The following is a 23,787-nucleotide window of genomic DNA, read 5'->3' on the forward strand; positions in this document are numbered from 1 at the left end:
TCGTTTTGGAATGTCATATCTCCGCGGGGAGCTATGTCGTTTTGGAACGTCATATCTCCGCGGGGAGTTATGTCGTTTTGGAACGTCATATCTCCGCGCGGAGCTATTGCCCGAGATATTACAAAAAAAATGTGGTGATTTGGAAGGTCATATCTCCGCGCGGAGTTATGTCGTTTTGGAACGTCATATCTCCGCGGGCAGTTATGTCGTTTTGGAACGTCATATCACCGCGGGGAGTTAGTCGTTTTGGAACGTCATATCTCCGCGGGGAGTTATGTCGTTTTGGAACGTCATATCTCCGCGGGGAGTTATGTCGTTTTGGAACGTCATATCTCCGCGGGGAGTTATGTCGTTTTGGAACGTCATATCTCCGCGGGGAGTTATGTTGTTTTAGAACGTCACATCTCCGCGGGGAGCTATGTCGTTTTGGAACGTCATATCTCCGCGGGGAGTTATGTCGTTTTGGAACGTCATATCTCCGCGGGGAGTTAGTCGTTTTGGAACGTCATATCTCCGCGCGGAGGTATTACCCGAGATATTACAAAAAAAAACGTGGTGATTTGGAAGGTCATATCTCCGCGGGGAGTTATGTCGTTTTGGAATGTCATATCTCCGCGGGGAGTTATGTTGTTTTGGAACGTCATATCTCCGCGCGGAGCTATTACCCGAGATATTACAAAAAAAAACGTGGTGATTTGGAACGTCATAACTCCGCGGGGAGTTATGTCGTTTTGGAACGTCATATCTCCGCGGGGAGTTATGTCGTTTTGGAACGTCATATCTCCGCGGGGAGTTATGTCGTTTTGGAACGTCATATCTCCGCGCGGAGTTATGTCGTTTTGGAACGTCATATCTCCGCGGGGAGTTATGTCGTTTTGGAACGTCATATCTCCGCGGGGAGTTAGTCGTTTTGGAACGTCATATCTCCGCGGGGAGTTAGTCGTTTTGGAACGTCATATCTCCGCGCGGAGTTATGTCGTTTTGGAACGTCATATCTCCGCGGGGAGTTAGTCGTTTTGGAACGTCATATCTGCGCGCGGAGTTATGTCGTTTTGGAACGTCATATCTCCGCGGGGAGTTATGTCGTTTTGAAACGTCATATCTCCGCGGGGAGTTATGTCGTTTTGGAACGTCATATTTCCGCGGGGAGTTATGTCGTTTTGGAACGTCATATCTCCGCGGGGAGTTAGTCGTTTTGGAACGTCATATCTCCGCGCGGAGTTATGTCGTTTTGGAACGTCATATCTCCACGGGGAGTTATGTCGTTTTGGAACGTCATATCTCCGCGGGGAGTTATGTCGTTTTGGAACGTCATATCTCCGCGGGGAGTTAGTCGTTTTGGAACGTCATATCTCCGCGGGGAGTTATGTCGTTTTTGTCCGCGCGGAGTTATGTCGTTTTGGAACGTCATATCTCCGCGCGGAGTTATGTCGTTTTGGAACGTCATATCTCCGCGCGGAGTTATGTCGTTTTGGAACGTCATATCTCCGCGCGGAGTTATGTCGTTTTGGAACGTCATATTTCCGCGGGAGTTATGTCGTTTTGGAACGTCATATCTCCGCGGGGAGTTATGTCGTTTTGGAACGTCATATCTCCGCGGGGAGTTATGTCGTTTTGGAACGTCATATCTCCGCGGGGAGTTATGTCGTTTTGGAACGTCATATCTCCGCGCGGAGCTATTACCCGAGATATTACAAAAAAAACGTGGTGATTTGGAAGGTCATATCTCCGCGGGGAGTTATGTCGTCTTGGAACGTCATATCTCCGCGGGGAGTTATGTCGTTTTGGAACGTCATATCTCCGCGGGGAGTTATGTTGTTTTGGAACGTCATATCTCCGCGCGGAGCTATTACCCGAGATATTACAAAAAAAAACGTGGTGATTTGGAAGGTCATATATCCGCGGGGAGCTATGTCGTTTTGGAACGTAATATCTCCGCGGGGAGTTACTCGTTTTGGAACGTCATATCTCCGCGGGGAGTTATGTCGTTTTGGAACGTCATATCTCCGCGGGGAGTTATGTCGTTTTGGAACGACATATCTCCGCGCGGAGCTATTACCCGAGATATTACAAAAAAAAAAATCATCGAAAAAGTTTCGATTTTTGCACCGATCTCCATTTTGTCGATTTGGGTCAAAAATTTGGATATCCTTTTTTTTGATGCCAATCGATTGAACTGATCCTTACGAGTCAAAAATGGTATAAAATTCCTAAATCGGACATTATTTGACGGAAATATTCCAAAATATCATCAAAAAGGTTGACTTTACGAACTAATGGTTTTTTTGTCTTTAATATCGAGATATTGAAACAAAATCATCGAAAAAGTTTTAATTTTCGAGCCGACCCTGACCCCCGACCCACAAAACTTTGACTCTTCCGTGTTAACTTCGTGGCGGAAAATGTTTCAAATATAGTTTTCCCAAGTGAAATTGGCGTTGTATATTAAAACACAATATCACCAAAAAAACGTTTTATTTCACATTCTCGTATCTGCATGGATGGATGTGTGTGATTGTGTGTGTGTGTGTGAGACTGTGTGTAAATGTGAGTGTGTGCATGTGTTGGTAAATCATAGTTAGGATTTTCCATTGTTTTACATTCGTAATGCTTTGTTTTGAGTGCTGAAAAGTGAATTACTAAAAAAAAAAAAAACAAAATATAGATACGAGTTGTTTTGCATGAATAAATAGCTATATATTTATATATATGTATGCAAGTATATATAAATAGTTTAATTTATTGGCTGGTTTCATTTGTTTTTGCTTTTGTTTTTGTTGTTGGTTTTTTGTTTTTAATGCCAGATCTCGCTGCCTTTACTCCAAGTTGAAAGTTAAGTCCTCTCACGCTCACGCTCTCGCTCTCGCCCTCCCTCTGCCTCTCTCTTTGTGTTTCATTTGTTTGTGTGCTGTTAGTGTATATCTCTCTCTCTCTCTCTCTCTCTCTCTCTCGCTCTCGCTTACTGCAACGCACTATCTATCTATCTCTCTCTGTTTGATTGTGCCTCTATAAAATTCGTCGTGCGCTACTTTTCTATCAATTTTGTGTGTTGTTTCGAATTTGTTATTATTAATTTTGTTTTGTTTTGTTTTTTTTTTTTTTTGTTTGTTTTATTAACATAAATTTCAAAAAATAATGTTTTTAGATGTTGTTGTATGTTGTTTTCTTTTGGATATTCGATATGCATTTTGTTTTCCATTCTCTGTTTGACAATCGGCTTGAATAAGATGTATTTAATGTAATGTATGATATACATCGAGACATATATATATATCTATATATATACACATATATGCAAACACACACACATATATATATATATATATATATATATATATATATATATACATACATAGTAAGTACAATATATAATTTGCAAAGAGATTATAATTGCGTTTCTCTTGAATTTTTTAAGCTTTACGAGTGTAGCATAATAATAAATCTATGTTTATTAAAATTATTATTATTTAAAGTTTATCAATTATTATATGATATTTTTTCTTTTTGTTTGGGGCTAAGTGTCGCCCGCTGCACATAGGGCCGAGTGTGTGTGTGTGTGTGAGAGTTGAGTGTGTGTGGGAGTTGAGTGTGTGTGTGTGTGTGTGTGTGTTGGTGTGTGTGTGTAGAGTGGATGATCGTGGGGTTTACAAATCGGTCTCGCCATAGAGAGCTGTGCTGAAGGACATGTAGTCCAGGGCGCCGGGCACACCATTGGGTCCCTTATATGGCGGCATGCGCTGAATGCAGTATTCGGCCTGGTCTGGTGGCAATTCGCGGCGCAGCTCATCGGGCAATATGTATGGCTGTAAGAGAATATATATATAAATATATTTAGATGGGATTGAAATTGACCAAAGCTGTGCTCGGGCGCAAACACGAACCTTGTCGGCGGCCAGGATTCTGAATGAATCAATGACTTGTTCGGCGGTGTCGGTGTCGGTGCTCTCGCGGGTCATGAAGTCGAGGAAAGCATCAAAGTGAACATAGCCGGTGCTGTTAGGATCGACAACGGCCAGTATGCGCTGGAAGTCCATGTCACCCTGGCGATCCTTGCCAATCGAATAGCCCAGCGAGACGAGGCACGATTTGAACTCCTCGGGCGTGAGGCGGCCGGTGCGATTCTTGTCAAAATGATTGAAGCTGGAACGGAACTCGTTCAGCTGCTCCTGGCTAATGCCCTTGGAGTCGCGTGTCAGTATCTGGTTCTCCACCTCGTTAATGTTGCGATTTATCGATGTGAGCAGCTGCTCCCAGCCGACACGCAGCGTTTCCATCGTATAGTTCGTGTAGCGATTCTCAAAGATCATCGACTCCTGTACGGCCTGATGGATCTTCTCGAGCTCCTCAATGTTCGGCTTGTATGCATAGACCGCCTGCTCGTATTCCTTGAGGCGATGCAGCTGATCCTCCAGCGAGCCCTGCAGACCCATGCCTATCGCTGTCACGGCATCCATCTGCCTCTCGATCCAGGGACCGACCACATTGGCCTTTTCAGCGAACTGGCGGCGCAGCATCTCGTTGTTCTGCTGCTTGCGCAGCTCGTTGGCCAGCGTCTGGTCGCGCTGCGGCACCAGCTGGCGGACATCGGTCCATTTGCGTGTCATATCGTTGGCGGTCAGTGTGGTGTAGGGATTCTCCAGGCCACCGGGTATCTGGTGTTGTTTAACAATCGACTCGACCTCGCGCACCAGATTCACAATCAGATTGAACTCCTTGTCGGCTTCGCCGAGCGTCGCCTTGAACTGATCGTGCGCCTGGATCAGGCCCTGTATCTCCTCCATGGTATGCACTATGAACATATCCACAAGATCCTCGCGTGTGCCATCCAGCCAGTTGTTAAACGGCGCCGCACGCTTCGCAAACTCCAAATGCAAGATGTCGATCTTCTCCAGTATGCGCTCCGCCTCATCCAGCGCAGTCCGACGACGCTGGGTCAGTGCGCCCAAGCGATCCCACTGATCGCAGATGCGCTGGCAGCGCGCATTCACCGACACACAATCGTGGTACTCCAGAGTGCTGCAAAACAAGGTAAGAAACTTAGTTTCGATTCCAACCGATTCTCGCCACAATCTGAATCCCTGATCTTGGATGATCGTGCCAGATGAAGTGAAAGAACTGGGAAACTTACTAGCGATCGTACTTCTGATCAAACTAGACCTCTTATACTTGAATTTTCTTTGCTGATCCTCTGCCTGATCTCAGCAGAAATTGTGTAAATAAAACCTCATCCTATTCAGTGCAGTCAGTCTGTTAATTAGGTATCATAAAACTAACTGATCCCGCTGATGATCACCGATAGTGATTCTCTCGTTGATCACGAGTGAAAATGATTGTGTGTGAACTATAAAATGGGCAATAAACTTTTACGATCTTCACTGAACGATCACCGATTGAACGATCTTTGAAGATCAGTTGATGTATAGAACCTGGTTTTAGTGATCGCCAGAGCAGACACTTATCTGTGAGCGCCTCAGATATCTACTGATCCTTGCTTCAATTGAATTCTCACTTATACTCAAGCTAAAGTTAGTTGCCAACGATCCTCGCCACAATTTAGTTTCTAAAAATTGATTGATCAGAGATATCTAGATATCATGTGATCGGTGTTCTACTTGGCCAGATTGAAATATTGCTAATGATCAAGAGTGTTTGGTAGATGCGAGAGATGTGTGTTTATGAATGGACTCTGAGCTCTTAGGCATCAGATGATCATACAATCTAACCTCACACTTTGCGTTGTTGCCCAGCGGTTAGCATTGAGTTAATAATTGAATATAAGATTGATAGAGATTCAGAGGAAGTGTTGATAAGTCGGGCAGCTGGCACAACTTACTTCAGCTCCTGGGCAATGGCGGCAATTTGTTCGACGCGATCCTGATGGGCGGCCAGGTCAGACTCGAAGGCTTCGTGCTTCTTCTTGAGGGCCTTCAGCTCGTTGAGCTTGCATTGACGGAAGTCCTGGGACTGCAGCATCTCCTCCTTGCCGCGCGTCCAGTCCTCGTGAGCATCGGCCTGCGGAAAGCGATGTTAGGTTAGGACACAATCGATGATTGGATCGCTCACCTTATGCTTGAACTTCTGGGCCAAATGTTCGAGACGCTCCAGGCGCATGGTCTCAGCCAGCAGCCATTCCTCGAACGCCTTCTCGGCGAGCTCCAGGCCCTTCCAGGCATTTGAGATGTCAGACACGGTCTTGCCCTCGGTGGGCAAGTAGGCTGGACGGTTCGACAGACGCAGCTTCGTCTGCAGCGTGTTAAAGTTAGTTTCGAGTTTTGCTTTCTGCTCAACACGTGGCGGCTTGTGCTTGCGACGGTACGTGCGGTATTCCTCGAGCTTCTTCTGTACTCCGGCCAGCGAGTTGTCCGCCTGGCGTGAGTTCAGCCATGGCATCGTGCGGCGAATCCATTCCAGCAGCTAAACGAATCAAATGAATCATTAAAGCAACGACCAATAGTAGGCAGATGTATTCGTAACAACGAGTAATCGATGAACGACGGGCTCGTTATGACGAGTAATCCGTAACGAGTAATCGTTAACAAATTGCGTTCGCTATAACGAGTAATCCGTAACGAGTAATCGTTAGAAATTGCGAGTACTCCAAACGAATAATCGCTGAAGCGAATAATCGTTAGCGATTACCATGTTACTGCATGCGAATGTTTGCTTTATTTGGTTAACTTTTGTATACTTACATCGCTGGCCAGACGCTCGTACTCCTCCATGAGGCGCTCATTCTCCTGGTTAACCTTGAGTACCTTGCAAATACGATTTGCCGCCGTTTCCGCCTGTCGATTGTGAAGTTTGAAAGAATATCGTTAGTTTAAAATTTGATTCGCCAGCCAATTACTCTGAGTGTAGATCAGAGAACCAACTCAGAATTTTGAAAGCAAAACAAGACGAACGAACAGCAAGACACGTAACTGCAACTGCACAAACTAATTAAGCAAAATCCAATTGGAACGACAATTCGAGTTAGTTCAAAAGCCCATTCAAAGCAGGCGCAAGCAGGCATTCCAAGCTCTCTCAAGGAATGGGATGTAAATATCGCGTGTATTTCGATGGCCACAAATCCATTTCGCTTCGCCAATGTAGGAGAGGTGTGTGTGCGTGTGGGTGTGTGTGTGTGTGTGTGCTTGACTGTGTAAATGGAACGGAATGGCATGGAATAGAACATGATCAGCTGTGATCTGGACAGAAGTGTGGCGATTCGACGGAACGAAGTGGAATAGAACGAATTGATCAGGCCTGAAACCAGACAAACTAATAAAATGAACTACTCAAAAGGCTCTCGCTTAATATTGTGTGCTTGGAATGTATTGGCAACGTCGCTCATTGACTTATCGATTAATCGATCACTTGTGAAAAGCTTTTGCTTCACATAGAACGAAATGAAATGGAACATGAACAATGTTGAATGTACTCTGATTAATTTATGTTCCTGGACAAAGGTTTGACAATGTTTCGAGGGGCAAAACACGAATTCGGCTTACAAAATGGCAGCTTCTTGACTGAATGTGAGGTGTGCATGTGCGTGTGTGTGTGTGTGTGTGCGGGTGTGTGTGAGTGTGTATAACAGACCTTTTGAGCGCCACTGAAACAGTGATAATACGATGATACGTAGGTCATGACCGCTCTTTCATCGGGCAATGCAGTATTTTGCAGATCTGTATATGATCGGTGGTTGTGGTTGGTGAACGTGTTGTTATCGTTATCGTTATCGTTATCGATATTGTTATCGATATTGTTGTTGTTGTAGCGAATAGCGGTAGCAGAGTAATTGTTGTTGTTGTTGTTGTTGTTGTAGTTGTTAATGGCGTTGTTGATGAGCGCATTCGCATTCGCAATCGCGAGAAGAGCAGACAGAAAGAGAGAGAGAGAGAGAGAGAGAAAAAGCAACAAAACATACAAATGAATTATTTATCGGTTAGTCGTTTCGGCAGGCATATTAAATCTTAGCAAATAGCACTCAATATACGAGCATATGTAATTATCTTTTCTGCAGTGAAAACTCTGCTAAACATTCTTGAGAGCTATGTTTATGCCATGCAATTCACGAATTTCATATATTTTCGAGCAATTTCATTTAATCGATCAAATAATATATCGATCGATAACATAACTATATACTTATCAAATTCTTTATCGATTAAAATTATTTGTTTTAATTTAATGTTTGCCATTAATTGATAGCTTTTCATGGCTTACACTAACATATTTATGAAATCGCAAATTTCATGGCATAAACGTCTTAATACAAATTTGAGCTATGCTTAAAGTTTTGCTGCGTCTAAGCTTGAAAATCGAATTCCTAGTTTCTTCCTTGTGTTAACTAAACAACTGATTATGAACTTTATAACTAGCTACCTATGCTGACTAACTCAAACAGTTTTCACTGCTTAACCAAGTACACTTCTAGTATTATATTATGAATAGATCGCATATTGAGCGCGTTTTAGTAGCTTAACATTCATAACTTAAGACATGCCTAGAGATTAGCGCACATATGGAACGAGCAGAGGCGCGCGAACTCAGGCAACGCTTCGTTTTTAATAATCGAAGAATCAGATCGAAGCATGGACTGAGTTCGCTGCTCCACATACTAGACATAAATATATATAGCTATATGACATATATATATATTTGTATAGTATGAAAAAACAAAAAAAAAAAACATGGATAATAATATAACATAAAAATAATATAAGTTATTATAATACAATATGGATAAGTCAGCCGATAAGGTCAAATTCGCATTCGCATTAAATGCAACATGCAGCGCACGAGCAAATGATTGACAGAGAGGGAGAGGGAGAGAGAGCGAGAGAGAGAGAGAGAGAGAGAGCTTTCACACAGATGCCAAACACGCATTAGCTCAACAGCTGTGAATGCCGTAAGAGCCTTGAAAGCTCACCAATACCAATGCGCAACTCTCCGTATTAGTGTGGAGTTTGTTAGTGAATGAGCTTTTGTTTTTTTTGCTTGATTTTTTTAGCTGTGGCCAGAGCAAAGCTGCAAATCAACGTTCAACATGTAAAATAACAAAAGCAGCTTGTTGGCTTTTTGGGTTTTGGCGTTTTGGGTTTTTTTTTCCAAAAAACAAACTGCAATATATGCAATAAATAAATATATATATATATATATATATATACGAATCGTATATATATATAAAGAAACGAGAAATGGAATAGATATATCATATTTATGTGTATCGAGATGTGAAGTTTAGTCACATTGTAATTATTCGGGACGTAGGTGTATTGTCTTGTGGGTTCGGGTACATGCGTCACATTTCCAACCTGTTGGGCTCCCTGGAAGGCGTGATAGTAGCAGGAGACGTACGTCATGATGGCACGTTCATCCGGTTTCGGAGTGTTGATTAAATCTGTTGTTGTATTTTCGCAAAAATTTTTAAAGAATTTTAAATATGAGCATTATTTGTACTGAAAACCCTAAATGCTTAACTTAAATCGAGAACTTAACTAATAAATAAACTGTAAAGCTGTAGTACTTCGACAATTGAAACGATTTAACATACCATCTGGATCCAACATCCTTGGAATATCTAGATATTTCTCAGCAACATCGAAGGCAGTGTTCAGATTCTCCAACGGATTGTCTTTGGATAGCTTGGCATAGTCAATCAGATCTGGTCGATGACGATGGATGAGCGCGCAGAAGGCCAGACCGTCCTACAATATATATATATATATATAAATATATTGGAAAAGATAACGAAGCCGATTTGGATTACCTTGAAGGACAGATGGAAGTTCTGTACGTTGACATTCTTGTAGGGCGCCGTCTTGCGCTGGCACCACAATAGCAGACCCTCCTTGGCGGTCATCTCCTCGACGGAGATGTCCTGAATGGCGAAGCGCAAAATGATCGTCCAGATCATGCCCAGCGTCATTTTCAGATTGCCATCGACGATCTCCTCGGCGCCAATCGACACCAGATGCACACCCTTCGACGCGATGAAATCCAGCGCCTTGTTCACGTTCGCAATTTTGTGGAAACGCATCTTGCCGCGATCGGGCTTGGGCAGTGTCTCGCCGGAGATCACCTCCAGCAGCAGCATCAGCTTGAGGCCATTGCGGAAGTCCTCCTCGATGTTGTCGATGGCGGTGCCAGCTTTGCGCAAATGACTGTTACACCACGCGGTAAATGTCTAGAAAATCGCGAAATAAATGATTATGGGACATTATTAATTTATCGATTTTCAATATCGATAAGTTCGATATATGCTAAGGCGATTACAAGAAAAACATTTCAAATCTAAAACATGCGAAACTATCGATTTTCAATATCGATAAGTTCGATATATGCTAAGGCGATTACAAGAAAAACATTTCAAATCTAAAACATGCGAAACTATCGATTTTCAATATCGATAAGTTCGATACATGTTGTGGCTTTGCCGGAAATCGAAAAGGTACGAAACTGTTTGCTCTCAATATAGAGAACTAGCAAAAACCTAGCATACATTTCGATTGAATATTTCTATATTTAAATGTTTAATTTCGATACTTTTTGATGGTTTCAAATAAAACAGGTGGACCTAACCTCAAAGTATAAAAAACGTTGGCCCCAACAATTGCATTTATCCAACCATATTCCTTAGAGGCCATTTTTGTATGTTTAAACGAAATTCGGGAAATCTTTGTCTAACCACGAACTGGATTCAAGGGTTTGATAAATGTTTATAATGCGTATCCTCGAACTGTTGAACATATGAGCGATTTATACATTTTAAAGTAAAAGATACAATCCAGAAAAGAAAACTAAATTAAATTGTATTTATTGCAGGAAAATCGATTAGGTTTTAACCAGATCTGGCAGCTCGAATGGGTTGCCCAACTTAAACAAACCTTATGCTCCGTTGAAGTGGGTCATAACTGAGCTAAAATGTTGCCTAATCGATCAACAAACACAATCAAGACTAAAGCCAAGGAATCTATTTGTGAATCAACAAAGTTGTTAATCAGCTAATGAGCATTTAAAATATGGAGGATCGGCTAGTTGTTGGATTTCATTAAATTTTCCTAAGCTGTGCCGCCGTTGGAAAGCTGGAAGGCTGGAAAGTTTAAGATCAGCAAATGAGCTGGGCCGGTCTGGCAAGGCTGTGCTGCTGCAGCTGGCGACTGCAGCGGCGACTGCAGCGGCGACAGCGACAGCGGCTGACAGTTGCAGTTATTTTTCACCGAATGGGGACAGACGACAGCAAGAACAAAGAGAAAACAAGAAAAGACAATGTAGAGATGTTTGTCTGTTTGTATGTTTAAAATATAAACCAGTTTTGTTGTTTTTACTTCTTGTCTTTTTTTTTCTGTTTTTTTTTTTTTTTTTTTGCACACACTTCATTATTTTGGAGTCGCTGCCGCCGTCGTCTGCGTTTCTGCTGTTTGGTGCTTGTAAATTTACAGCCCGCCGTTGTTGTTGTTGTTGTTGTTGCTGGGCAAAAAGCTTGCGCACACAAGTATGGAATTACGGCATACAATGGCGCGCCCACACGCCCACAAAAAATTGCAGCTGTTAATAGTCGAGCGTGCGCGCCTGTATGCGTGCGTGTGTGTGTGTGCATGCAAATGTTTGAGTTTGGCCATTCACATGGATTTCGATCAATGATCCAACAGTGAAAAGGAAAGCGCAGGCGCACTCACACACTCACACGCACACACACGCACACACTTGCAGCCGATAAGAATATGCATAACAATGGTCGACCGCTAGGCATACATTGTAGGAACAACAGCGCTGCCAGATGGGTAAATTATTAGAAAAGTGGAAATGATAAAGTTGAACAATAAAGAAAAAAGAAAAATCGAATGAAGAATGGGAACGGAGCCGGAGCCGAAGCCGGAGCCGGAGCCGCTTTATTGGCCACTTTAGCTGCTTACAGTTAGGTGCGTGCATGAGACAATGGGACAGGTCGACATGGAACTCGCTTAGATTGTTGGGATGCTGTTATGGCTGCTGCTCTAAGACGAGCTTAGAAGAGCAAAGCGGAAAACCGGGCAGCTAAAGAACAAGAAATGCAACTGTTAATGCAAATCGCTGTTAGACTGTATGCATGTGTGTGTGTGTGTGTGTGTGTGTGTGTGACGATCAAAACGAGCGCTGGGGACAGATTACCTCTGCATTACATTACCTACACAAACAATAACACGTTCAACTAGGCCAGCAGCGCAGCAGAAAAGAGAGCAATACACACACACACACGCACACACACATGAGGGAAGAGAGCAGGAGCGGGCTGGGGAAGTCGGGTAAGCTGCAGTCTTAGTGCGTTGCCAAACGAGTCGTTGGCGCTTACCGCTACTTGGCTATATGCATAGATGTGTGTGTGTGTGTGTGTGTGTGTGTGTGTGCAGCGCGGACTAGCTAAGTGCCTGTCGCATTCCGCCGTCAACCCGTTTGTTTTGCTGCTACTTCGATTTTTTTTTTTTCTACTTTTATTAAATAGTCAAAGCTGCGCTCAGCGCTTTTACCGTTATCGGGCAGAGCAGTCGCAGCCGCAGTCGCACCCGCAGCCTGTTGCCTGCGCCGATCTGGCGATTGAGCAATCGTCTTGCAGAGCACAACAACAAATGCGCACGCGCCAAAACAAAAACGCCGGGAGCTTTTTTGTTTAAAAACAACAACAATATAAATAAAAGCTCTCTATGCGATGCGCACTCGCTCTCTCGCACATACCATTTTTAGCCGAATGTAATTTGAGCGGCCTCATAGCATGGACTCATTCGCACACACACCAAAAAAAAAAAAAAAAAAAAGCATGAAAAACCAAAAAAAAAGAGACCAAAGCAGACAGCACGGAATGGGGTGAAGAGCAAGTGATGCTCATTTTGGCAAAAATTTGTTGCACAAAATCGATAAGCATAATTGATGCGCGCACGTACTCACAATGTGTGTGTGTGTGTGTGCGTGTGTGTGTATGTATGTATGTATATCGATAAGTGGCTGTCAAAAGTTGTCGCAATTGTCAAACACTGGTTTGGTTAATTTCTATTTTTTAGTTTAGTCATTGTCTATGGCAATCCTGCCAGCTGGCAATTGTCTAACACCTGAGGCGCGTATGTATGCCCATGCAAATGTTGATGTGTGTGTGTGTGTGTGTATGCACTGATGATGACGCATAGGCAGTTGAATCATACACACACATGCAGGGCGAGAGACAGCCATGTGTGTGTGTGTGTGTGTGTGGAGAGAGTGAGTGCCAGCGCAAGATTCATCACAAATAAACAGCCTACGCCCACCAGCCCACCTGCTTGGCTGCCCACATCCCGCCCAGCTGCCCGCACAACCCCGCCACAGCGCCTTTGGCTTGTTCACACAGTCATCAGCCTGCCATTTTGGCCAATGTAAACACAGAAATGCCAACAACAAAAACAACAAAAACAATTTGTTGCTTTCATTATTTTTCAACTGCTGCGTCTTTTATAATGACGAGACGAAATTCTGTTGTGCGGTAATTTACGATTACGAAATTCATATATAGATCAACTGAATCTATAGAGTTGCCAGTCTGTTCGCGTGTGTGTGTGTGTGTGTGAGTTTATGTGTCTGTGTGTGTGTCAAGCTCAATCATCAAATTGTTTTAAATCAAGTGGCAGCCTTCTTCATTATATTTGTGCCATATTCCAATGTTTCTTCTAATTTGTCATTAGCCTGCATCTCTTGCTCTCTCTCGCTCGCGCTCTCGCTCCCGCTCTCTTTATGTGTGCGTGTGAGTGTGTGTGTGTATTGGTGTGGAAATTGCAGTTCTTCAGCATATTGCTGGCTATTTATAATTGTAAATTGCTGGCGCGCGCACCGGCCACCCCCACCCCCAAAAGCATATCATGAAGCGGCGTGTCAAAACCGCAACCTTGCACTAAATTTTCATGATATTTATTTTATTTTATTTTGTTTTTTTTTTTTTGCTATTCTTTTTTAGACAATTTTTAGAATTATGTATATAAATAACTGGATGGCTGTCTGTGTCTGTGTGTTTGTTGTTGTTGTTGTTGCAAATAATAACAAAAAGCTGTACAACAACAATTGTTGAATCATTTTGTTTCTGAGCTTCATTTACGACAAAAGAGAAAAACAAATAAAACAGTTGCCAATTTGGCAATTGAATAAACTGAACATTTTCTACAACATTGTTAGCTGATTACTAGTTGTTGCACGGGCAGGGGGGGGGGGGGGGGTGCGATGAATGACATTCTGATTGGAATGGCTTATCAGGCAATATGGCAACACTTGCTTTCCAGCTGGGAAGCTGTCTTATGCCATTGACTCATATCTGAACGATCTGGCAAGCTATCAATTGAGCAACTATTTAGACAGTGGCAACATATTGTTGTTCTTGTTCTTGTTGTAGTCAGGTAACGGCAGCCGCTTCCGCTGAAAAGCAAAAAAAAAACAGAACAAGCAAACAAATAGGCAAAACTAGAAAGGGGGAAAGGAGGCGAAAGAGAAGCGGCGACGACGGCGGCGCGCAACATAATTGAATGGAACATTGTCTATAACCTTCAGCTGTTTGTAGAGCGTATGAGTGAGGTGGAAAAGTGGGTGGAGTGAGAGGGGGGGGGGGGGGTGTTTGCTTTGGGTAGTTTGTAAAGTTATCGATAGAGACATGGCCTTAACTTTGGCTCGTTCTGTTGACAAACGTTGGCGTCTGCAAGTTTTCGTTTCGTTTTTTTTTTTTGCGTTTTCCAGTGATAAACGATTGTGGCACAAAATCATTTTTGATGAAGAGCAGCAGAAACAACAACAACAACAGCAGCAACGCTTTATTTTTGTACAACATATTTCAAACATTTCGAGAAAAAGAACCATGAAATGAATCTATTTTTAAAACGCGCGCTGAGCTTTTCGCCTGCCGCGCACAAATATTGAAACATAATCGAAGAAATATACATATATATATATATATATATTTAAACACATATACTATATATATATATATATATATAGTATGTCAGCTATAGCCATAAACTCATACAGACAATTTTATTTTATGTATTTAATATGCGTATTTTTCCTCAAGCGACTGCGCTACGCCCTAAAATCGTTAGCTGCGTCGGGTCTGGCAACACTGGCCATGACTAGGATTCTACAGGATCTATGTGCAGATATCAATAATTTAAGAGCTATCACTCAATAGTGACTAAAAGTCGAACAGTCTGGCGTTAACTGAAGAAAATTGATTGTTTTCTAAAAATATATTTTCTTTGACCGATCGATAACTATTTTTAGCCCTGCAATGCGATCGATAACCGTATCGTATCCCATAAGTCTTATTAAACTTTAAAGTTTGGTCAATGTAAATTTTGCTTAAAGTTAATAAGAACTTGAACTATTTATGCCATTTAAGTTCTTCAAATAGAGCGTTAAGTGTGGGAAGTCTGGCAACTCTTGAACTTCAAATAGTTAACTCCTTCCATCAGCTTTTGTTAACTGAACTGAGAAAAAAAGGCATTTGGTTGGATTGCTCTCCCAATTCGACTTCAATAATAGGCAAAATTATAAAGTTTATGTTATTCCAAACGATTCGCTAGCCTGAAGTCTGGCAACTCTGGCCATACAATTGACAGCTTCAATTTGCAAACTAACGGTATTCCTAACAGTTGCTGTTATTCGAATGTTAACTTAGCTTAGCCTAGTACTTAGTTGTTGGGCACTCACCTTCTTCTGTTGCTTCTCCCACGCCGGATCGAGCAATCCCTCGCGCTCCCATTCTTCCTCCTGCTCCATGTAGCCATCGCCGTACTCCATGGAGATACCGTTCTCCATCATCATTTTGTGGCTGTTTCGTTTGGTGCAGTTGCTGGTGGTGCAGTTGCTGTTGCTGCTGTCGATTGGGGGAGGGGTGGAGGGGTTGCACTTTTCTTGATTACTTCGTTTGGGTAACTTTTCTTTTTAGTTTTAGTTTTATTTTTATATATGTATATATATATATATATATAAATTTTTTTTAAGTTTAGTTTAAGTTATGTTGCATTTGCTGGTTGTGTGTGCGTGTGTGTGCTGAGCTTAAGAATCTATGATTTCTTCTTCTTTTTGGATTCGCTGCTAACTGTTAAATTGGGCCTAAGAACTGGGATTTGGGAGTTTCGAGTCGTGACTTGATCGGGCTGGGGCTTTATACTTATGTATATTTCAACTAAACAAAACTAATTTGTTGTTCGGTTCGTTTAGGGATAACAATAAAACAAAATATGTACAAGATATGTCGATTGATGTCTAGAGAGTTCGTTCGCAGATGATCCTTAAGATTTAAGATCTGCAAGATGCAAGAGAAAGAATGAGTGTGAAAGAGAGAGCGAGAGAGAGAGAGAGAGAGAGAGAGCAAAAGAGCCAAAGATAGATAAAACGATACACTCAAAAAATAAAGCAAACGGAAGAAAAAAAAAAAAAAACAGTCAAAGCGGAAAGAGCTTAAGAAACATACTCGCATCCAAAGGTTGTTTCCCAAAGGGCACAGGTGGCTGCACCCTGTGCAGCACAGGGTGTTGCGCGTTTTTAACACAGTTTTCGTACTACAATACCGTTACAATTGAAGCATTTCGAACTCGAACTAGACAAAAACAGAAAAAAAAAACCAACAAAAAACAAAAAGTAGATATAACGCAAGAGTCAAGATTGTCTTTGGCCGCAAGGGGGCAGGGGCTATAAACGCGAAATGTACATATGTATATATATATATATACATATAGATATATATAAAAAAATAAAAAAAAAAAAAAAAAAACCGTTGTATAACACGATAATTTGCTACTTAATTATTTTGTTCACATTCGCTTTTGCTCGTTCGCTCGTTTCGTTCCATTTCGTTTCATCTCGTTCCGTTTCGTATTGGTATCGTTTTAAAAATAGTATGTTTTTCGAAATTTTATTTTCGGCGTCAACGTCAACGCATGTGCCGTGTACCGTTTAGAACGGTACGCTTTTCTCTTCTTCTTCTTCTTTTTCCTCTTCTACATCATCTCGCCTGCTTCACTGGCGGAGCGGGGCGGGGCGGGGCGCGGTGGGAGGGGGTTTTGCGAGACGGGACGTTTTCGGGCGGATTGGATTGTGGATGTAGTACATATTTGAAATAATTTTGAAAATGCTTGCACACACACACACGCACACACACACGCACACTAACGCAGGCACGCAGCGCATATATATATACATGTGTGTGTGTGTGTGTGTGTGTGTAGGGTTTCAGACTTTGATTGAGATTCAGATTCGAGTACGAATACGAATATTATATGCGTACATATACATACATATACATATATGTATTCATATATAATTAGATATATATGTATGTATATGGTATATACATATATATCTGAATAATTGGGTACGTTCCATTTCGAAAAGTATTTAGCACAGATATCTAAGAATTATGTATATATAAATATATATATATATAGATATAGATATATATGTTATATATTCAGCTATATGTATCTGTATGTGTACACACACACACACATATATATATACATATATATGTATATATATATATGCCCAACTCACGCACACACACACACACACACGCATACAACACATTCGTATTTGCAAAAGCTTATTTCTTTTTTTTTTTTTTTTTAACTATATATATGCCTCTATATATATTTTTTTAAAAGTATTTTTCTTATTTTTCAACAAGTCTTAAAAAAATTAGTGTTTTTTTTTTTATTTTTTTGATGACAGTTTTTCTTCTCTTTTTTTTTCGAGCGTGTTGTATGGCAAAATCAAAAAATAATGTTTAAAAAAAATTGAAAAAAATAAACTGATTTTGTATTGAACCAACAACAACAACAACAACAACAATAACAAAAACAACAAAACAATATGTGAATATACAATTAATGGAAATATCTACGTTTGTCGCTTGCAAAGAGAAAGACCCGCTCGCGTTGATAGCCAACTCAAAACTGATGTCGCGCCAGCAAAAACTGAATATCGTACGTATGCGACGACCCAGAAGTGGCAGCAGCAGCAGCAGCAGCAGCAGCAGCAGCAGCAGCGGCAGTCGAAGAAAACTGTGCAGCAGCAGCAGAAGCAACAACAACAAATGCACGACGGCGATCGCCTCTCGTCGTCACAAGCACACACACACACACACACACGAAGATGCCCAAACGAGCATGCGCCGACACACAAACACACAAGCACACACACACGTACACATATATACATATGCACACAGTGGGAGTGGGTGGCAGCAGTCAAAGGCAAAGCAAAAGCAAAGAAGAAAGTATGAATTCGACCAACAGACAATTGTTGTTGTTGTTGCTGCTGCTGCTGCTGCTGCTGCTGAGTGATGCTGTGTGTGCCTGTGTGTCTGTGTGAGTGCGGCGAGTTAGCTTTGTTTGTGTGCATGCGTGTGTCGTGTCTCTCAGCTGCCGATAATTATCGATATGCATACGAATGCAAGCGCGCACACACACAGACAACAGTTAGAAGCTGTTAGAGCAAATGCCGTTAGCTTTTGGAAATGCAATAACAACACACACTCACACACACACACACGCACGCACACATGCGCAAAGCGGAATCCGCAAGAACAGACGCTGACGCAGACGCAGCCGCAAACGAGTCACCCTGTGTGAAAACAACAACTTGTTGTTTGCTGCTGCGACTGCCGCCGCTGTCGGCGCCGCTGCTGCTGCTGCTGCTGCTGCTGCTGCTGATGGTCAATGCGTGTCTGTCAGTTCAGTTCAGGTCCGTTCGTCCGTCCGTCTGTCAGTTCGGGGTCGGACTGTCGCATCATACCGCCCCCGCATGGCTACAAAAATAGCAAATTGTTAATTTCGCTTCGGAAACTCTTTTCCAATACACACACACACACACACATATATATATATATATATATAACTGTAGGCTGAGCTGGCGGTGGGGGGAGCGGGCATACATGATTTTATTGGCATGCCACTTGGTTTTTCCGTGCAAAAACTACCATGAACATGTGTATATAAATATATATGTATGTACACGCACACACACACACACACACACACATGTATACATTTCTGCATATAGACAGATTATTTATGCGTTTTATTAAATATTTTATAGCGCTAGCGCAAATTTAAATACAAATACACACAGACACACACACACACACACACACTGACACACTTGTGTATTGGTGAGCTTTTGCTTAGAGTCCAACTCTCACAAGGATTCGCAGGCCAAGCGCTCTCAGCAAAAGCTCGCTCGCTCTCTCGAAATGCCGCATTCCACCTCCAGACAGACACGCTGAATGCCTAAAGAAAAACGAGTAGACGTAGAGGAGAAGGAGGAGGAAGAAGAAGAAGCAACACCAGGGACAGAATATTACGTAGTCGCAATGCTCCCACCCATCTGATCGCTCTCGGCCCAATAAGAAGAAATCGTTTATTTTTGGCCCATAATGTGCGTCGTCAGCGGCGAAATTTCTTGCTTTTTGTTTTTGTTTTTCATTTTTCATTTTAGTTGTTTTTTTTTTTTTTCGAAAACAATATCTATTTATAGACTTAGTTCTGTGCGTTAATACCATATTTCAGTAAATAAATATTTAAACGCAAAACATACATAAATTTAATAAAAAAAAAAAAAAAATTGAAAGAAATGCCCGCCACAGATCCACACGCTGACAGATAGACAAATAGACGGACGGACGAACGGACACACTTTTGCCAAGAAGGCCAAAACCATCAGCTGAAGCAGCAGCAGAAGAAGAAGCAGAATAAGCTCTGCCAATAGCTCCAAATTACATATTTTGGGTATTTATTTGATTAACAACAAACTCTATTGTCCAATTGGTTTCCAAGTAGCACATAACTTGTCCATTAACATTTTCCAATTGGCAGTGGATACAGCCCAATTGGCACGCACTGCAATCCGCCTGGCGTGCACCATATTCCAATTGGAGTTATGTTTAAATTAAAATTATATTCAGAATCAAAAAACTAACGAGTACAGTGAAAGCTCAGTTAACGAACGCTGCCCTTGGACGGACACAAATTTTACAGTTCGAATCTTTTTTGACGAGCACCAAAAATACTTTTTAATACTTTTAAACTAATCAAAACAGAATTAAATTGAAAAACGCGCTTCGAATGAAATGAAGGTCAAGAAAATAAATATTTGAAAAAAATGATTAATTTACAATTCGAATTTGAAATCAAAAAAGCAATTGAAGATTTCAAATATGCGAGATTTATATGTTATAAACGAACGATATTACGCTTAAGTGGGAATCTTACAGTTCTTCAATAAATATCTAAAAAAAAAAAATAGAAAATTTCTTTTCAATATGAAAACGATTCAAGGACAAATCAAGAGCAAAAAGCTGCTTCAATTCGTACTCAAATGGTTGCAGCTAACGAGTGTTCACTGTACACGACCATCGGCTGCACTTTCAATCATTTCTGGCGATTCTGGACAGCGGACAAATTCCAAAGGTAAAGCAAAACACTTTCTATATCTATATCTATATCTATATATATATATATATATATATATAGAGGGAGAGAGAGGGAGATCTGTGTACACTTTTGTATATATAATTATAATTCGCATGTATTTTATAACTTGTGGGTACAATTATTTTAAGAAATAATTACAATTTGTTTATGTATATATATATATATATATATTTATATATATGTATACATATGTATGTCATGTTTTGTTTTGTTTTTGTTTTTTTTCGTTTACACAGCAATAAACGGTTCTCAATCTTAAGGAAAACATTTTCTAGTTGCAAAAAAAAAATGTATATATATATATATATTTATATATAATTATTACAGAAAAAAAAATAATAATAAATGTATTTATCAGTTTAAAAATTATCAAAGAACTTGGTGTGTGTGTGTGTGTGTGTTAGGGGGGGGGGGGGGGGGGGCGGTAGGGAGCAGGGTTGGCAGAGAAATGCAAACAAACTCAATCACAATGAAACAATCAATCGATCAACGATAAACGGCAATCGATACGTTCTATCGATAACAGGCAACAGTTTCCGATAACTTATCGAAATTCACTCCGAATTTAGAATCAGGCCAGGCGGCGGCTGCGATTCGAGCTGTTCAATAAACAGCTCATCCAACGGTCGATCGCTGATGATGCGGAAGAAGAACAGATGATCCAAGCACTTGAGACTAATCGAACGCAATGCGGGCAGACGTAGCAACAGCTGAGCGAAGCGTCCATCGTCACCGGGATGCTCCAGGCGGCAGTGCTCGTCGAGGCAGGCGTAGACCTTCTCCCGGCACAGCTCGATATCGGCGCGATTCTTGATGCCGCGTATATCCGGATTATACAATATGATCGCCTTCAGGCAGGACAGCTCGCGTCTATCCAAATTCAAGCGCTTCATCTTGACACTCAGCTCGGACAGTATCCGATCAAAGATGGCGTGCACGCCCGCCTTGATTGCGCTGTTCCGATGATACGAGAAACTCTGGTTGAGGAACAGCTGCTGCGGCTGCAGCACCGGTGATCGCCGCTCGAAGGCGCTATCATGCCCGATCCCCGCTAGCGCATCGTCCAGCGATTCGATGCTGCACCAGGCCACATTCGCAATTAGCAGCTCATTCCAGGCGGCCTTCAGCAGTATCACCTGATCGTCCAGCGGCAGCTGGGCAAAGTGCGGCATAAGGCGCGCATATTCGACCATCTGATACAGCTGTTTGTTCACCACCTGGCAGAGCGCCGAGACGGCACCCTTATAGTCTGGCTGCACCGTCGAGTTGGGTCCGACGCGCAGGAACGTTAGCGCCCGATCGCCGCTATGCGCCTCCGCACGCTGTTCCGCATCCAGTAGACGCTCAATGGTAAAGTCGCGGGACACACTGTTCGGCATGAAATCATCGGAGGTGCTATTGGTGCCGCCGACGCCGCCGGCGCCGGAGCTGCCAATACCAATGCCGCCGCCGGCAGCCAGGCCACCGCCAGCAGCACCGCCGCCGCCGCCGCCGCCAGCTGCACCCAAGCGGCCCGTGGATGTGCGTGCGCCGCGCTGTCGCTCCTCCTGTACAGCCTCGCGCTTCATGCCGCACGACAGGCACTTCTGATAGCGGCAATATTGGCAGCGATTACGCTGTCGCTTATCAATGATACAGTTGCGATTCTCGCGGCAAGCATATGCGAGATCCTTGCGCACTGTGCGCTTGAAGAAGCCCTTACAGCCCTCGCAGCTGTAGACGCCATAGTGCTTGCCACTGGCCCGATCTCCGCAAATGGAGCACAAATGCTTCGATCCGCTAAGTGGATGATTTGGCGGATATTGTTGTTGTTGTTGTTGCTGCTGCTGTTGCTGTTGCTGCTGGGCGGCCGGCGCCAATTGATTCTGATTATTATTGTTGTTGCTGGCCGGCAGCACGTTGACCATGTTCATGGCCTGCAGAAAGGGTACCGGACTCTCGGCCTTGGGCGAGAAGCTGCTGTTGTTGCTGTCATTCAGCTGCGATATGTCCGGCTTGACCTCCTCCTTGATGGGACCCAAACGAAAGCCCGCGTCCTGATCGCAATTGTCCATACTTTACTCTTCTTCTTCTTGTTATAGCTCTTATTGTCGCTTTGTGTGTATGTGTGCGGGGCTGCTGCGTGCGACTTTCCCCACTGCAGTTTCACTTTGTGGTCGACAGGAACGCCACCGTGTCGCAGTCTGGCAAACCGAAATTGTGCATAAATTGCAGTTGATTGCATTTACATAATTTGTGCCTTGCTTTTGCCACTATGTATCCAGTTGTGCACCTTAACGTGTTTCTGATTTGATTTGATATTTGCCAAAATCCAGAATTTGCATACACTGGCTTTTCTGACTAATGATTAAAATACTTTTCGCGTCGACATTTTTTCTCAACAAAGACGAAATTCACCACATCAGCTTGAATTCACCAGCAACCAGTGTTGTCCAGCGACTGTAAATTGTGGCGGCTGTCAGACGGCACTAACTCACACTCGCACTAACACACACTCATACACACGCACAGAAAGTCAACAAAAGCATTTGGGCAACTATTTTGCTTTGGCTGCTTTGTGTTTGCCAAATGCCAATTAGATGTGCACACTTTGCAATTTAGACAGTTAAACAACCCTGTCGCATAGCATAGCAGCACCACAACCACATAGCCAGCGGCAGAGTTCTCACCACAAGCGCACAGAGCAACTCTGTGTCTGTCGCAATACAATTCTTGTTGTACTGGCAAAACGCAGACACGCACACAAGCGCAGCCAGCCAGCCAGCCAGACGACGCAAACACACACAGACGGCAACGACCCTCCTTGCAATTATGTGCGGCATATGCAAAAAAAAAAAAACACACACACACACTCACACAAATGAACAGGCACATACACACATACTTGCGTACATATGGACAAAGCGCCAATTCCCCGGCTCCGGCCTCGGCCTAAATAAACGACAAGGCAATCGCCAACCAACAACAAACAATGAATTTCGCGAACGCGCCTACAACAAACAAAGCACAGCACACTAGATCAAGTCCACAGTTAAGATCAAAGTCAAATTAATTTTCAAATTGAATCTAGTTTTTATATTGAATGCACGGTGCAACTTACTTGCATGCGCACTTGTTTGATTTCACACAGTACGAGGCTCCGACTGTTTAAACAGTTTTCGCACTATATTGTTGTACACAAACACATGCACATATACAAACATTGGCAAATTGATGAAAAACAATTGATAGATGCGTTTATTTGCAATTATCTTTACCGAACTGATCTGCCGTCCAATTCAAACACACTGCAAATAAAATACTCAAATATGCCAAATGCACTAAATTTGAC

General features: G+C 42.5%; 2 protein-coding genes across 8 annotated transcripts; both read right to left on the reverse strand.

Moving 5' to 3' along the window:
* Positions 1 to 2,458: 2,458 nt before the first annotated feature.
* Actn (alpha actinin) lies at positions 2,459 to 23,706 on the reverse strand. Of its 7 annotated transcripts, none has more exons than XM_032440288.2 (10): positions 23,557 to 23,706; positions 15,673 to 15,838; positions 9,752 to 10,168; positions 9,536 to 9,689; positions 9,231 to 9,382; positions 6,693 to 6,785; positions 6,064 to 6,414; positions 5,834 to 6,012; positions 3,882 to 5,016; positions 2,459 to 3,803 (listed from the first exon to the last, which is right to left on the reverse strand). In XM_032440288.2, exons 2-10 carry the CDS (start codon positions 15,784 to 15,786, stop codon positions 3,645 to 3,647), a joined length of 2,754 nt encoding a protein of 917 aa, XP_032296179.1. In that variant the 5' UTR covers positions 15,787 to 15,838; positions 23,557 to 23,706; the 3' UTR covers positions 2,459 to 3,644. The 7 variants fall into 7 exon arrangements, with proteins under 7 accessions (XP_032296179.1, XP_015025432.1, XP_032296177.1 ...); XM_015169946.3 differs by having other exon boundaries at positions 15,673 to 15,835; positions 23,557 to 23,702; XM_032440286.2 differs by lacking the exons at positions 9,231 to 9,382; positions 23,557 to 23,706 and adding exons at positions 7,579 to 7,664; positions 17,867 to 17,993.
* usp (retinoid X receptor ultraspiracle) lies at positions 20,866 to 23,146 on the reverse strand. Its single transcript, XM_002057324.4, has one exon. It carries the CDS (start codon positions 22,508 to 22,510, stop codon positions 21,011 to 21,013), a length of 1,500 nt encoding a protein of 499 aa, XP_002057360.1. The 5' UTR covers positions 22,511 to 23,146; the 3' UTR covers positions 20,866 to 21,010.
* Positions 23,707 to 23,787: the final 81 nt, after the last annotated feature.

The sequence above is a fragment of the Drosophila virilis genome, chromosome X (genome assembly GCF_030788295.1).
Source record: "Drosophila virilis strain 15010-1051.87 chromosome X, Dvir_AGI_RSII-ME, whole genome shotgun sequence".
Taxonomy (NCBI): Eukaryota; Metazoa; Arthropoda; class Insecta; order Diptera; family Drosophilidae; genus Drosophila; species Drosophila virilis.